The 15,343-nt window shown below is 52.2% G+C and overlaps 1 protein-coding gene across 1 annotated transcript in view; it reads left to right on the top strand.

The window, feature by feature from the left end:
- The window catches only part of LOC134023774 (basic proline-rich protein-like), a gene marked incomplete at both ends in the record, with an annotated part of 63,081 nt that extends 50,200 nt beyond the window's left edge, over positions 1-12,881 (top strand). Inside the window, 1 exon segment of the mRNA XM_062466137.1 lies at positions 12,455-12,881. Coding sequence (XP_062322121.1) covers positions 12,455-12,881 — 427 coding nt within the window.
- Positions 12,882-15,343: the final 2,462 nt, after the last annotated feature.

Here is a 15,343-nt window from a genome sequence, read left to right as displayed (position 1 = left end):
GTAAGGACAGGAGATCAGGAGATATCTCTCCTCTATCCTCTCTCAGATCAGGAGAAATCTCTCCTCTCCTTCCCATGCAACTTCTCCCATGTTCAGACGAGGAGTGAGAGAGGTGGGTAAGGCCAAACAGAGTCGGAAGAAATAAGGAAGAGAGGGAGAGAGAGAGAGAGAGAGAGAGAGAGAGAGAGAGAGAGAGAGAGAGAGAGAGAGAGAGAGAGAGAGAGGGGGGGAGGGGAGGTGGAGAGAGTGGAAGGGTTGAGGATAGAGTGGAAGGGAGGAGGAGGAGAGAGAGGGGAAGGGAGTAGAGAGAGAGAAAGAGAGAGAGGGGGGAAGGGAGGGAGATCAGTGACAACTGTTCTGCCCCAGCACAGGTCTGCCCCCTGGCCCCCCATCCAGTTACCGCCCTCCTCTCTGATAACCCCCCGTTGCCCCCTGCCCTTGTTGAGATACCCCCTGTCCCCTCCCTTTTGCCCCCTGCTCCTCACAGAAGTGCCCCCACCCAGACTGCTCTACCTGGGGTCCGGTCCTGGGGTCCCCTGTGGGGGGGCTGGTGTAAGCCGACCCAACGGGGGGTCATTAGGGGGTCTGGGGACCCTGGTGGCCAGCCTGGCTGTCTCCAGCCTGCAGGAACCTCCACACACTCCTACACACACTCACACTTACACACACTCCTACACACACAAACAGGGTTGCTGTCCAGACTGGCCTGTTGACATAGAAGCACCTTAATGGACCCTCAGGCTGCTCCTAAACACACACACACCCCTCCTTCACCCTAGCCCCCTCCTCCACCCCCCACCACCCCCCCTCCCCTTCACCCTAGCCCCCCTCTATCTTAGGGTCACCTGCTGTTCTGCTGATAGAGGACATATAGAACCACCTCAATGTGAAAATAGACACAAGAACCACCTGAAATGCAAAGATTACCTTGTCTGTACATACCTGCTATACGCATATCTCTAACAGCTCTGAAGTGGTTACTTTGCACTGTCTGGTAGGTGATATGTCTAGGGGCTAAGGGCTAGGGGCCAGGGGCCAGGGGCTAGGGGCTAGGGGCTAGGAGCTAGGAGCTAGAGGCTAGGGGCTAGGGGCTAGTGGCTAGTGGCTAGTGGCTAGTGGCTAGGGGCTAGCGGCTATGAGCTAGAGGCTAGGAGCTAGGAGCTAGTGGCTAGAAACTAGGGGCTAGGAGCTAGGGGCTAGAAGTGAGGAGCTAGCGGCTGGGAGCTAGGGGCTAGAGGCTAGAGGCTAGGGGCTAGGAGCTAGTGGCTAGTGGCTAGGGGCTAGTGGCTGGGAGCTAGGGGCTAGGGGCTAGGGGCTATGAGCTAGAGGCTAGGAGCTAGGAGATAGGAGCTAGGAGCTAGTGGCTAGAAGCTAGGAGCTAGGAGCTAGGGGCTAGAAGTGAGGAGCTAGCGGCTGGGAGCTAGGGGCTAGGAGCTAGGGGCTAGAAGTGAGGAGCTAGCGGCTGGGGGCTAGGGGCTAGGGGCTAGAGGCTAGAGGCTAGGGGCTAGCGGCTAGGGGATAAGGGCCTGCATCTCTTATCTCCTTGTGCATTCTGGGTAGCTTCGGCTGTCAAAGAGTTAACGACTTTTCTGGTGTAAACAGGAAGCAGGAAGTTTCATTCCACCAGGATAACCCAGACCCTTATCAATGAGTGACACACTAGATGGCACACACACACTCATACACACACACACACACACACACACACACACGCACACACACACACACACACACACACACACACACACACACACACACACACACACACACACACAGACACACACACTTACACAGATACACTCACACAGACACACACACTCAGACACACACTCCCACCTCCTCCTCCCCCCTCCCCCTCCTCCCTCCTCCTCCCTCCCTGCCTAGATCTGTCAGTTATAATTCAACATTCGGTCGTTCACCACAGAAGTCAGGAGTGTATATGTGAAGTCTGGCGTGATGTCAGATGTTTAAATAAATCATGATGAGGAGTTCTACTGGCATCTAACAGAACACATACACACACATACACACACAGAACAGAGACAGATACACACACACACATACACACACAGAACAGAGACAGATACACACACACACATACACACACAGAACAGAGACAGATACACACACACACATACACACACAGAACAGAGACAGATACACACACACACACTCGTAGCATCACAGCAGCCGTTCAGAGCAGCATGAGCGCTCTCTTTGTCCTCAGTCCCACTCCTGTCCTCATGAACGCTGACGTGGAGAAACTTCTCCACACCCCCCTCCCCTCCCCTTCCCTTCTCCCTCCTCCCTCCTTCCCCCCTTCCCTTCCCTCCTCTCCTTTCTCCTCCCCTGCCTTCCTCCCCTCCCCTCCCTCTTTCCCACCTCTCCTCCCCTGTCCTCCTCCCCTCTCCTCCTCCCCTCTTCTCTCCTCTCCTCCCCTGTCCTCCTCCCCTGTCCTCCTCCCCTCTTCTCTCCTCTCCTCCCCTCTTCTCTCCTCCCCTCTTCTCTCCTCTCCTCCCTGTCCTCCCTCCCCTATATTCTCCCGCTCCTCCACCAGAGCAGTGCTATTGTTATTTGTCTGTGTCGTCTCCTAGTCGTTGTTATTGTGACGAGGACCTTCAGACAGAGACCCATTCACAGCTGAGCACACTAGTTCAACATCCACACATTCACAACCAGCGACCATCTTTGTGCTCTGAGCTCTGCAGAGGGAGAGAAGTAAGGAAGGAAGGTCGGCCTTACAGTGTGACTTCATGTGTGTCGTTGAGGTGTAGAACAGAAGCTACGGAACATCTATAACAGCCTTGTGCCGCACAGCTGTAGGTGTCCAGCCCTAACTCCAACCTCACTCTAACATCACAGTCTACAGCCTGTGTGAACCCAAACATCACAGTCTACAGCCTGTGTGAACCCAAACATCACAGTCTACAGCCTGTGTGAGGTAATAACTCCAGCCCTAACCCAAACATCACAGTCTACAGCCTGTGTGAGGTAATAACTCCAGCCCTAACCCTAACATCACAGTCTACAGCCTGTGTGAGGTAATAACTCCAGCCCTAACCCTAACATCACAGTCTACAGCTGTGTGAGGTAATAACTCCAGCCCTAACCCTAACATCACTGTCTACAGCCTGTGTGAGGTAATAACTCCAGCCCTAACATCACAGTCTACAGCCTGTGTGAGGTAATAACTCAAGGAAGAGATTAATGACTAGGTGATCCCGTTCAATAATACATGAAAGAACCGTTTTTTTGCTGTAGTAAATTATACATGTGTACTGGTGGTGAGTCAGTGAGCGAGCATGTTGAGGCGTTCTAACATCTCTCCCCTGGTTCACCTGGCTGAGCTAGGAGACAGCTCTGACTCACACTTTCGTTAAAACCCTAACCCTAACAACCTCAGCATCATCAATTGTGTGTTTGCGTGGGTGTACCTATGTGTGTGTACCTGTGTGTGTGTGTGTTTCTGTCTGCCCGGAGGTGATGTGTCTGTTTACATGTTGAGGAAAAGACATGAAGGGAGGAGCGACTGAGAGAGAGAGAGAGAGAGAGAGTGAGAGAGTGTGAGAGAGAGAGAGAGAGAGAGAGAGAGAGAGAGAGAGAGAGAGAGAGAGTGAAAGAGTAAGAGTGTGAGAGTGAAAGAGAGAGAGAGAGAGAGAGAGAGAGAGAGAGAGAGAGAGAGAGAGAGAGAGAGAGAGAGAGAGAGAGAGAGTGAAAGAGTAAGAGTGTGAGAGTGAAAGAGAGAGAGATAGAGAGAGAGAGAGAGAGAGAGAGAGAGAGAGAGAGAGAGTGAAAGAGTAAGAGTGTGAGAGTGAAAGAGAGAGAGAGAGAGAGAGAGAGAGAGTGAAAGAGTAAGAGTGTGAGAGTGAAAGAGAGAGAGAGAGAGAGAGAGAGAGAGAGAGAGAGAGAGAGAGAGAGAGAGAGAGAGAGAGAGAGAGAGAGAGAAGGTGAAGAGAAATGTCTTGCTTTCAGCACTCCTGCTGTGTCTCAAGTTGTGTTGTCAACGACCACAAGAGGAGCAGGTTTCCAGCTCATATCAGCGCGACCTCTGGCCCTGCCTGTCTTCCCTCACGCCCTCTGGCCCTGCCTGTCTCCCCTCACGCCCTCTGGCCCTGCCTGTCTCCCCTCACGCCCTCTGGCCCTGCCTGTCTCCCCTCACGCCCTCTGGCCCTGCCTGTCTCCCCTCACGCCCTCTGGCCCTGCCTGTCTCCCCTCACGCCCTCTGGCCCTGCCTGTCTCCCCTCACGCCCTCTGGCCCTGCCTGTCTCCCCTCACGCCCTCTGGCCCTGCCTGTCTCCCCTCACGCCCTCTGGCCCTGCCTGTCTCCCCTCACGCCCTCTGGCCCTGCCTGTCTCCCCTCACGCCCTCTGGCCCTGCCTGTCTCCCCTCACGCCCTCTGGCCCTGCCTGTCTCCCCTCACGCCCTCTGGCCCTGCCTGTCTCCCCTCACGCCCTCACGCCCTCTGGCCCTGCCTATCTCCCCTCACGCCCTCACGCCCTCTGGCCCTGCCTGTCTCCCCTCACGCCCTCTGGCCCTGCCTGTCTCCCCTCACGCCCTCTGGCCCTGCCTGTCTCCCCTCACGCCCTCTGGCCCTGCCTGTCTCCCCTCACGCCCTCTGGCCCTGCCTGTGAAGTCACAAGTTAGCATATGTTTCCCAGCCACACACATCAGACAGTGAAACCAGAGGGGGTGGCCTCTAGTGGACAGTAGAGAAACTGCATCAGGTTGAGTAAAAATAAAAGTTTGTTTGGGATAACTGTCAAGAACATTCACCCTCTCGTCTTGACCCTCCGGAGGACGATAATCTTTACAGTTTTTCTTCAGTTTAACTTCATGTACCAATCGCTTGACCCAATTTGGCACTACTTCACACTCCCTTATCTGCATTAGACTCTGACTTTCCTTGTTTACACACTGATGTCAATTACACATCACCTTGTTGTCAAAACACTACACACAATTTTCAGTTGTTGCACACACTTCTCAAGTAAAATCTTAAAAAATTCTTAATACTTAAAAATCTTAAAATGCTTAGTTGTGTGTACTGAATGAATGGTATGTGTGTGTCATTTGAAAATATGGCTGTGTGTACCAAATGAAAATACGAGTTCTAATTTGTGAACAGTTAAGAGATTTCATGGCAAAGAGTCATCTTGCAAAGGGAGTGTCAGGTTTAGCATTTTGTGTGTGAGGTTTTCAGTTTTGTGTGTGCAGTTTTGAGAAAGCCATTACTGTTTTGAGAAACGTGTGTTAACAATTGTGAAAAACTGTAAGTAAAGCTTTATCATGACCCTCTGGGGTAAGATATTCTTAAAGTAAAGCTTTATGGGGACACCAGAGTTCTGGGCTGGGCGGAGCCCCGGCTCAGAGCTGACATCACCTTCTGCTTTGAAGCTGCTGCTCCTCTGCAGACTCCAGATGTTGAGCAGCAGAATGCTGACTCAGAGCATCTCCATGGTGACCAGGTGTGAGTCATGGTGACCAGGTGGGAGTCATGGTGACCAGGTGGGAGTCCTGGTCAGGGCTCTGGGTAGACAGACAGACAGACAGATAACCAGCTAGACAGAGAGGCAGACAGACAGACAGATAACCAGCTAGACAGACAGGCAGACAGATAACCAGCTAGACAGACAGGCAGACAGACAGACAGATAATCAGCTAGACAGACAGGCAGACAGACAGATAACCAGCTAGACAGACAGGCAGACAGACAGATAACCAGCTAGACAGACAGGCAGACAGACAGACAGACAGGATATGTTAGTGTAAGGAGCACAGCGTGGAGTTTCAGTTTCATCTGAAACCGTTCAGAACCGTTAAGGTACACAGAGGATGTTCTTCCTGCAGGGAAATAATCAAAAATTCCTCCAATTGTTTTAGAAGAGAGGCTGGAGAGACCAGGTAGCTGGAGTGTGGTGAGTTGACCTGCTAAATACAGAATGTTCCTTGACTCTGACCACCAACATTCTGTACTACAATGCACTTCAATATGCACTTTTTATATATTGCTTTTGATGAAAGCAACTGCTAAATGAATAAAATGTGAAATGTGACTTGTGAGGTGGAGACAGTGAAGCTGAGATGGAGGATGTTTCATGACCTGGTCTCATGGCGCCACCTGCAGGAGGGAGGGAGCACACCCATTCTCCCAGGCAGACGGCTGGAGGGAGGCAGGGAACAGGGTATTCTGTAGAACATTATTAGTATAACATCATTGTGTTGGTGAAAGGGCTGCGAGATGAGCCTGTTTTTCAACAGGTTTGATACAGAGGACAATGTTCATCCACCCCCTTCCTCCTCCCTCACCCATCAACCTTAATATCACTCAAGGGGCTTCTGCAGCCCTGAGGGAGGTCCCCCTGCGCCCCCCTCTGCCCCCCTCGGCCCTCCCCCCACCCCCAGCATCACCACCTGACCAACACTGCCTCCTTGTTCTGTGGGCCTCAGAAATACGAAAAAATCTTACATTTACATTTACATTTATTCATTTAGCAGACGCTTTTATCCAAAGCGACTTCCAAGAGAGAGCTTTACAAAGTGCATAGGTCACTGATCATAACAACGAGATAGCCACAAAACATTGCGAGTAGCCAAAACATGAAGCACACATTGTGAACAACCAAAATAAGTGCCAAAGGGAAGAACCATAAGAGCATGTAGTTAAACAAGTTACAATTAAACAACATGAGCTGCTATAAGTGCAAGTGTACCTGTGGAAAAAAAGCAAGCAACAATAATAAACAATATATCACAGCGAGTACAAAAATTTAAGTCAGTTACCACTAACCACAAGAGCAACAAGTCTCTAAGCAAGAGTCATTGTGATCCTTGAGGAAACTAACATCGGGTCAAGCGAACCATTCCTAAGTACCGTTGTACTCCCGGAACAAGTGCGTCTTGAGCCTTTTCTTGAAGGTGGAGAGACAGTCAGTGTCTCTGATGGAAGTGGGGAGTTGATTCCACCACTGGGGGGCCAGACAGGAGAAGAGCTTGTGTTGGGACTGGGCGGTCTTGAGCGGTGGGACCACCAGGCGGTTGTCTGAAGAAGACCGTAGGTGACGGGTGGGGGTGTAGGGCTGCAGGAGAGACTTGATGTAGACGGGTGCAGTCCCGTTCACTGCTCGGAAGGTCAATACCAGGGTCTTGAATCTGATACGGGCCATGATAGGTAGCCAGTGGAGAGAGATGAGGAGCGGGGTAACATGGGAGCGTCTGGGTAGATTGTAGACCAGGCGGGCCGCTGCGTTCTGAATCCTCTGAAGAGGGCGGGTTGCACATGCTGGGAGACCAGCGAGCAGCGAGTTGCAATAGTCCAACTTGGAGAGGACATGTGCTTGGACTAGCAGCTGGGTGGAGTGCTCAGACAGGTATCTCCTGATCTTCCGGATGTTGTAGAGGGTGAATCTACACGACCGGGAGACCGCAGCAATGTGGGCCGTGAGGGAGAGCTCGTCGTCCATGGTAACCCCAAGGTTCCTGGCAGAGGATGAAGGGGTCACCGTCGCAGATCCCAGGGTGATCGTGGGAGATGGAGGGTTTAGCCGGGATGATGAGAAGTTCTGTTTTGGCGAGGTTCAGCTGGAGGTGGTGCTCGGTCATCCAGGCGGAGATGTCTGTGAGGCAGGCCTCAATCCTAGCTGAGATCCCCGGATCTGTCGGGGGGAACGACAGGTACAGCTGCGTGTCGTCAGCGTAGCAGTGGTAGGAGAAGCCATGGGAGGTGATGATTGGTCCAAGTGAGGTGGTGTACAGAGAGAAGAGGAGGGGTCCAAGGACGGAGCCCTGTGGGACACCAGTGGAGAGCTGGCGAGGGCCTGACAGTTTGCCTCCCCAGGAAACCTGGTAGGATCTTCCCGACAGGTAGGATGAGATCCACTGGAGTGCAGTGCCAGTGATGCCCATCTCAGAAAGTCTGGCGAGCAGGATCTGGTGGTTAACCGTATCAAACGCTGCAGAAAGGTCCAGCAGAATGATGACAGATGACCTGGAAGCCGCTCTGGCAGACTGGAGGGCAGTGGTGACTGAAAGGAGGGCAGTCTCTGTGGAGTGGCCAGTCTTGAAGCCCGATTGGTTGGGGTCAAGCAGGTTGTTCTGAGAGAGAAAGTTAGACAGTTGGTTAGATACAGCATGTTCAATTGTTTTTGAAAGGAAGGGTAACAGTGATACCGGTCTGTAGTTCTGGAGAACGGCAGGGTTAAGGGAGGGTTTTTTGAGTAGAGGGGTAACTCTAGCCTGTTTGAAGGCAGAGGGGAAGGTGCCAGAGGTAAGAGAGGAGTTTAGGGCATGGAGAAGAAAAGTTATGATGGAGGGGGAGATGGTTTGAAAGAGAGGGGAGGGTATAGGATCAAGGGGACAGGAGGTGGGGCGATGAGAGAGAATGAGGTCAGAGATCTCTGCCTCAGACAGGGGAGAAAAAGAGTTTAGACATTTAGTCTAAACTAAAGGGTGAGAGGGTAGGACAGGTGGGCTTAGGGAACCGACTGCTAATGTCAGCGACTTATTTCTCAAAGAAGGAGGAGAAGTCGTCTGCTGTCAGGGTGGAGGGAGGGGGTGGGGGAGGTGGGTTAAGAAGCGTGGAGAAGGTAGAAAAAAGTTTGTGGGGGTTTGAAGCAGAGTTAATTTTGTTCAGAAAGTAGAGGGTTTTAGCACCAGTTATGTGAGAAGAGAAGGATTTGAGGAGGGAGTGATACTTATCAAGGTCCGGACTGCCTTTGGACTTGCGCCATCTCCTCTCAGCTGCCCGAAGGGTGGACCGTTCTTCACGGATAACATCCGTAAGCCACGGGCAGGAGGGAGAAGATCGTGCAGGCCTGGTTGACAGGGGACAGAGAGAGGAACATCTTGAGGAAGAACAGAGAACAAAGTGTGTATTACAACAACTCCAGAGCAAGATGGCCGCTGCAAGACTCCACAGAAACGTCAAATACACAAATAACAAACAAAAGAAGTTTCCAGCACCGGATGGCGTCGCTGGGAGAGCGGACAAGTTTGCAGAAGAGAACAGATATAAACGGTGATGTAATGACGTGACTCTCCAAACTGGTTCTTAGAAAGTTGACATGTTCAACCAGCTGTGATCCAGGGCCACAACCCGATTAAGGTTCATGCTGGTGGAAAGAGGGTCATGCTGGTGGAAAGAGGGTCATGCTGGTGGAAAGAGGGTCATGCTGGTGGAAAGAGGGTCATGCTGGTGGAAAGAGGGTCATGCTGGTGGAAAGAGGGTCATGCTGGTGGAAAGAGGGTCATGCTGGTGGAAAGAGGGTCATGCTGGTGGAAAGAGGGTCAGTGACAGCTCACCTTCTCCACCTTGATGGGATTTGGCATTTTAACTAACATTGTTTCCAATTACACTCAAAATGTTGGAGAGAGAGAGAGAGAGAGAGAGAGAGAGAGAGAGAGAGAGAGAGAGAGAGAGAGACATGGGGCAAAGGGCCTGGGCCAGATCTAAACCCAGGCCCCTGCAGTGAAGTGTCAGCCCACATGGTGCATTATTCCGGTGAGTCACCAGGGCGCCCCTCCAATAAGACTGTTTACTGTGTCATCTGGATCAGGGAGGGCCTGTTGTTGAAGAGGAGGAGGACACCGTCATCTGGCGGAGCTGGTTAATGCAGGATACCTTTGTGCATGTCAGTCTTCACCAGCAGCATGTCAGTCTTCACCAGCAGCATGTCAGTCTTCACCAGCAGCATGTCAGTCTTCACCAGCAGCATGTCAGTCATCACCAGCAGCATGTCAGTCATCACCAGCAGCATGTCAATCTTCACCAGCAGCATGTCAGTCTTCACCAGCAGCATGTCAGTCATCACCAGCAGCATGTCAGTCTTCACCAGCAGCATGTCAGTCATCACCAGCAGCATGTCAGTCTTCACCAGCAGCATGTCAGTCATCACCAGCAGCATGTCAGTCATCACCAGCAGCATGTCAGTAATCACCAGCAGCATGTCAGTCATCACCAGCAGCATGTCAGTCATCACCAGCAGCATGTCAGTCTTCACCAGCAGCATGTCAGTCATCACCAGCAGCATGTCAGTCATCACCAGCAGAATGTCAGTCATCACCAGCAGCATGTCAGTCTTCACCAGCAGCATGTCAGTCATCACCAGCAGCATGTCAGTCATCACCAGCAGCATGTCAGTCTTCACCAGCAGCATGTCAGTCATCACCAGCAGCATGTCAGTCATCACCAGCAGCATGTCAGTCTTCACCAGCAGCATGTCAGTAATCACCAGCAGCATGTCAGTCATCACCAGCACCATGTCAGTCTTCACCAGCAGCATGTCAGTCATCACCAGCAGAATGTCAGTCATCACCAGCAGCATGTCAGTAATCACCAGCAGCATGTCAGTCATCACCAGCACCATGTCAGTCTTCACCAGCAGCATGTCAGTCATCACCAGCAGCATGTCAGTCATCACCAGCAGCATGTCAGTCATCACCAGCAGCATGTCAGTCTTCACCAGCAGCATGTCAGTCATCACCAGCAGCATGTCAGTCATCACCAGCAGCATGTCAGTCTTCACCAGCAGCATGTCAGTAATCACCAGCAGCATGTCAGTCATCACCAGCACCATGTCAGTCTTCACCAGCAGCATGTCAGTCATCACCAGCAGCATGTCAGTCTTCACCAGCAGCATGTCAGTCATCACCAGCAGCATGTCAGTCATCACCAGCAGAATGTCAGTCTTCACCAGCAGCATGTCAGTCTTCACCAGCAGTATGTCAGTCATCACCAGCAGCATGTCAGTAATCACCAGCAGCATGTCAGTCATCACCAGCAGCATGTCAGTCATCACCAGCAGCATGTCAGTCTTCACCAGCAGCATGTCAGTCATCACCAGCAGCATGTCAGTCATCACCAGCAGCATGTCAGTAATCACCAGCAGCATGTCAGTCATCACCAGCAGCATGTCAGTCATCACCAGCAGCATGTCAGTCTTCACCAGCAGCATGTCAGTCATCACCAGCAGCATGTCAGTCATCACCAGCAGCATGTCAGTCTTCACCAGCAGCATGTCAGTCATCACCAGCAGCATGTCAGTCTTCACCAGCAGCATGTCAGTCATCACCAGCAGCATGTCAATCTTCACCAGCAGCATGTCAGTCTTCACCAGCAGCATGTCAGTCATCACCAGCAGCATGTCAGTCTTCACCAGCAGCATGTCAGTCATCACCAGCAGCATGTCAGTCTTCACCAGCAGCATGTCAGTCATCACCAGCAGCATGTCAGTCATCACCAGCAGCATGTCAGTCTTCACCAGCAGCATGTCAGTCATCACCAGCAGCATGTCAGTCATCACCAGCAGCATGTCAGTCTTCACCAGCAGCATGTCAGTCATCACCAGCAGCATGTCAGTCATCACCAGCAGAATGTCAGTCATCACCAGCAGCATGTCAGTCTTCACCAGCAGCATGTCAGTCATCACCAGCAGCATGTCAGTCATCACCAGCAGCATGTCAGTCATCACCAGCAGCATGTCAGTCTTCACCAGCAGCATGTCAGTCATCACCAGCAGCATGTCAGTCATCACCAGCAGCATGTCAGTCTTCACCAGCAGCATGTCAGTAATCACCAGCAGCATGTCAGTCATCACCAGCACCATGTCAGTCTTCACCAGCAGCATGTCAGTCATCACCAGCAGAATGTCAGTCATCACCAGCAGCATGTCAGTCATCACCAGCAGCATGTCAGTCATCACCAGCAGCATGTCAGTCATCACCAGCAGCATGTCAGTCTTCACCAGCAGCATGTCAGTCATCACCAGCAGCATGTCAGTCATCACCAGCAGAATGTCAGTCTTCACCAGCAGCATGTCAGTCTTCACCAGCAGTATGTCAGTCATCACCAGCAGCATGTCAGTAATCACCAGCAGCATGTCAGTCATCACCAGCAGCATGTCAGTCTTCACCAGCAGCATGTCAGTCATCACCAGCAGCATGTCAGTCATCACCAGCAGCATGTCAGTCTTCACCAGCAGCATGTCAGTCATCACCAGCAGCATGTCAGTAATCACCAGCAGCATGTCAGTCATCACCAGCAGCATGTCAGTCATCACCAGCAGCATGTCAGTCTTCACCAGCAGCATGTCAGTCATCACCAGCAGCATGTCAGTCTTCACCAGCAGCATGTCAGTCATCACCAGCAGCATGTCAGTCATCACCAGCAGCATGTCAGTCTTCACCAGCAGCATGTCAGTCTTCACCAGCAGCATGTCAGTCATCACCAGCAGCATGTCAGTCTTCACCAGCAGTATGTCAGTCATCACCAGCAGCATGTCAGTCATCACCAGCAGCATGTCAGTCATCACCAGCAGCATGTCAGTCTTCACCAGCAGCATGTCACACAGCCTGTCACTCCTACTAGGGAGTGACAGCAGGGAGGTCTGTTCAAGATCAGGAACTCCCATGCCCGAGGCTCCAGCACACAGGACGTGCATCGTTTTTCCTTGTTGCCTCAACCACCCCGGCCTCCACCCTGGCCTCCACCCCGGCCTCCTCCACCCCGGCCTCCTCCACCCTGTACTCCACCCCGGCCTCCACCCCGGCCTCCTCCACCCCGGCCTCCACCCCGGCCTCCACCCTGGCCTCCACCCCGGCCTCCTCCCCGGCCTCCACCCTGGCCTCAACCCCGGCCTCAACCCCGGCCTCCTCCACCCCGGCCTCCACCCCGGCCTCCACCCCGGCCTCCACCCCGGCCTCCTCCACCCCGGCCTCCTCCACCCCGGCCTCCTCCACCCCGGCCTCCACCCTGGCCTCCACCCCGGCCTCCTCCACCCCGGCCTCCACCCCGGCCTCCTCCACCCCGGCCTCCACCACGGCCTCCACCCTGGCCTCCACCCCGGCCTCCACCCCGTCCTCCACCCCGGCCTCCACCCCGGCCTCCTCCACCCCGGCCTCCACCCCGGCCTCCCCCCAGGAGGAGTGTGTAGCGCAGCTCTCTGCCTGATGTGTCTCATTTGGCTCATGGGCAGAACCAAACACACACGCCAAGACCACTGTGTTTGTATTGTATTGTTGATAAAGTGTTATTATTACTACAACTGAGTCTTCCTGCCTGAACCACAGCTGACTGCTGCTGCTGTTGTTATTGTTGTTGTTGCTGGGTTCGGTGGTTTCTCCGGTCCTGCGGGTTGGTCTGGGCAGTCGTTAGGCTGTCACAACATCCTGGTGTCGTCCCGCAGGCAGGAGCTCAGTCTGGCCTCACCAGGAGACAGGAGCTCAGTCTGGCCTCACCAGGAGCCTGGATGACAGCATGTGTTGTCCACATGGCGGGTGGAAGGCCCTCATTACAGCAGTTGTTGTTCACATGGCGGGTGTAAGGCCCTCATTACAGCATGTGTTGTTCACATGGCGGGTGTAAGGCCCTCATTACAGCATGTGTTGTTCACATGGCGGGTGTAAGGCCCTCATTACAGTTCAGAGAGCAGAGATACCCTGGGAGCTGGTGGGAGACCACTGAGGAGGAGGAGGAGGAGGAGGAGAGGAGGAGGACAGGAGGAGAGGAGGACAGGAGGAGGAGAGGAGGAGGACAGGAGGAGAGGAGGAGGATAAGAGGAGAGGAGGAGAGGAGGAGAGGAGGACAGGAGGAGGAGGAGAGGAGGAGGAGGAGGAGAGGAGGAGAGGAGGACAGGAGGACAGGAGGAGGAGGAGAGGAGGAGGAGAGGAGGAGGAGAGGAGGACAGGAGGAGGAGGACAGGAGGACAGGAGGAGGAGAGGAGGAGGAGAGGAGGAGGAGAGGAGGAGAGGAGGACAGGAGGACAGGAGGACAGGAGGAGGACAGGAGGAGAGGAGGACAGGAGGACAGGAGGAGGACAGGAGGAGGACAGGAGGAGAGGAGGAGGAGGAGAGGAGGAGAGGAGGAGGACAGGAGGAGGAGAGGAGGAGGAGAGGAGGAGGAGTTATGGATGAGTTATGGATGAGGAGAGGGTGAGGAGAGGGAGCCACCATAGGCCATGTTGTAATCATTAATTCATTGCAGGTTATACAACATCACTATCCAACTGTTATGCCGATTATTTATTCATCAGCTGATCTGTTTCACTAGCAATGTTTTTACATTTGTGGTGAAATAAATATCTATGTGAGTAAGTGTAACTGTCTTGGAGAGACAGGTTTCAGTTATTTATGAATGATTTCATGTAAAGTCATCTGTTTTAATTTAACAAAGGATTGTAATAATAAGGTATACTAAATTAGGAATATGTTTTGGTTACCGCATTAATGATTTTATTTGGAAAGTGTGTTTTATTTGGTCGAGTCATCTGATCAGAGCTACAAAAGGTTAAACGGGGCATTGTGGGTCAGAGAAGAGATAATGGCTTCAGAAGAAACTCACAAGTTGCAACTAAAATCTGCACGTTCATGTGCATGGTTCAACAAAGGCGTACACGGTATTTAATTTCATTTTATTTTCCCATCAATGTGTTTTATATTTGATTGGAGCCATGATGTAATGTAATTAAGTTTGTAAAGTGATAAAGTGTGTGCATGTTTCAATGAATGCTGCGCCATTTAGCCCACCTAAAATGGTAGATCAATAATTCAAACTTTTGTCTTTTATTTTCTTATAGTTTTCACTGTGTTAGTTGAAGAATAAAGAGAGAGAGAAACATAAAAATAAACTTCAAGGAACAGCTGTACGTGGACTTTATTAACTGAACCGGTGTAGCTACAGTAAGAGTGTGTGGGTGTGTCAAACCAGGTCCCAGGACAGGGGTCAGGCTGGCTGACGTCCCTGTGAGGCACAACAAGCACAGAGTAGTCTGGCTCCACCTCACCAGGCTGTTGTTAGTATGTTCCATCTGAGACCAGTCAGTGCTGTCTCTCTGAGTGTGGTCTCTCAGGCGTTGTGGTCTCCATGGAGACTGAGGGGTCGTGGGGTACAGTAATAGCATGGGAGGGTGGGGAGGCACCTGCGAGGAGGGGTGGAGACCTGGTTCAAGGAATCCTCCCGCACTCCTCCTCCTCTGCCTCAGCTGAACCCTGCCTGTTAGAAAAGTTCATGACCATGAAGTTCAGAAAGCTCTCTATCATAACCGGGTTGAGAATAGCTGAGGTCCAGAGATGTGTGTTCGTCTCAGTCATTTGGGTCACATTCTCACCACAACCAAAGTGACTTGTGTTATTTCCTCAAAGGGAATGCCATTTTAGAATCATGTTGTTGCAATTTGTTTCCAGACACACACACATGGAGACACACGCACACACACACACAAACATTAGATGCACGCTAACACACACACACAAACTCGCACACACACAGAAGAGGTGCACACACATATAAATGCCGGCGTGGGGACACAGGGTGGAGTGAATGTGTGTGTTTATGTGTCCCCTTACAGAGCAT

This window comes from Osmerus eperlanus, chromosome 7 (genome assembly GCF_963692335.1).
Source record: "Osmerus eperlanus chromosome 7, fOsmEpe2.1, whole genome shotgun sequence".
NCBI classification, from domain to species: Eukaryota; Metazoa; Chordata; class Actinopteri; order Osmeriformes; family Osmeridae; genus Osmerus; species Osmerus eperlanus.
The sequence above is the reverse complement of the archived record's forward strand: the minus strand, read 5'-3'. Positions and strand labels throughout refer to the sequence as shown.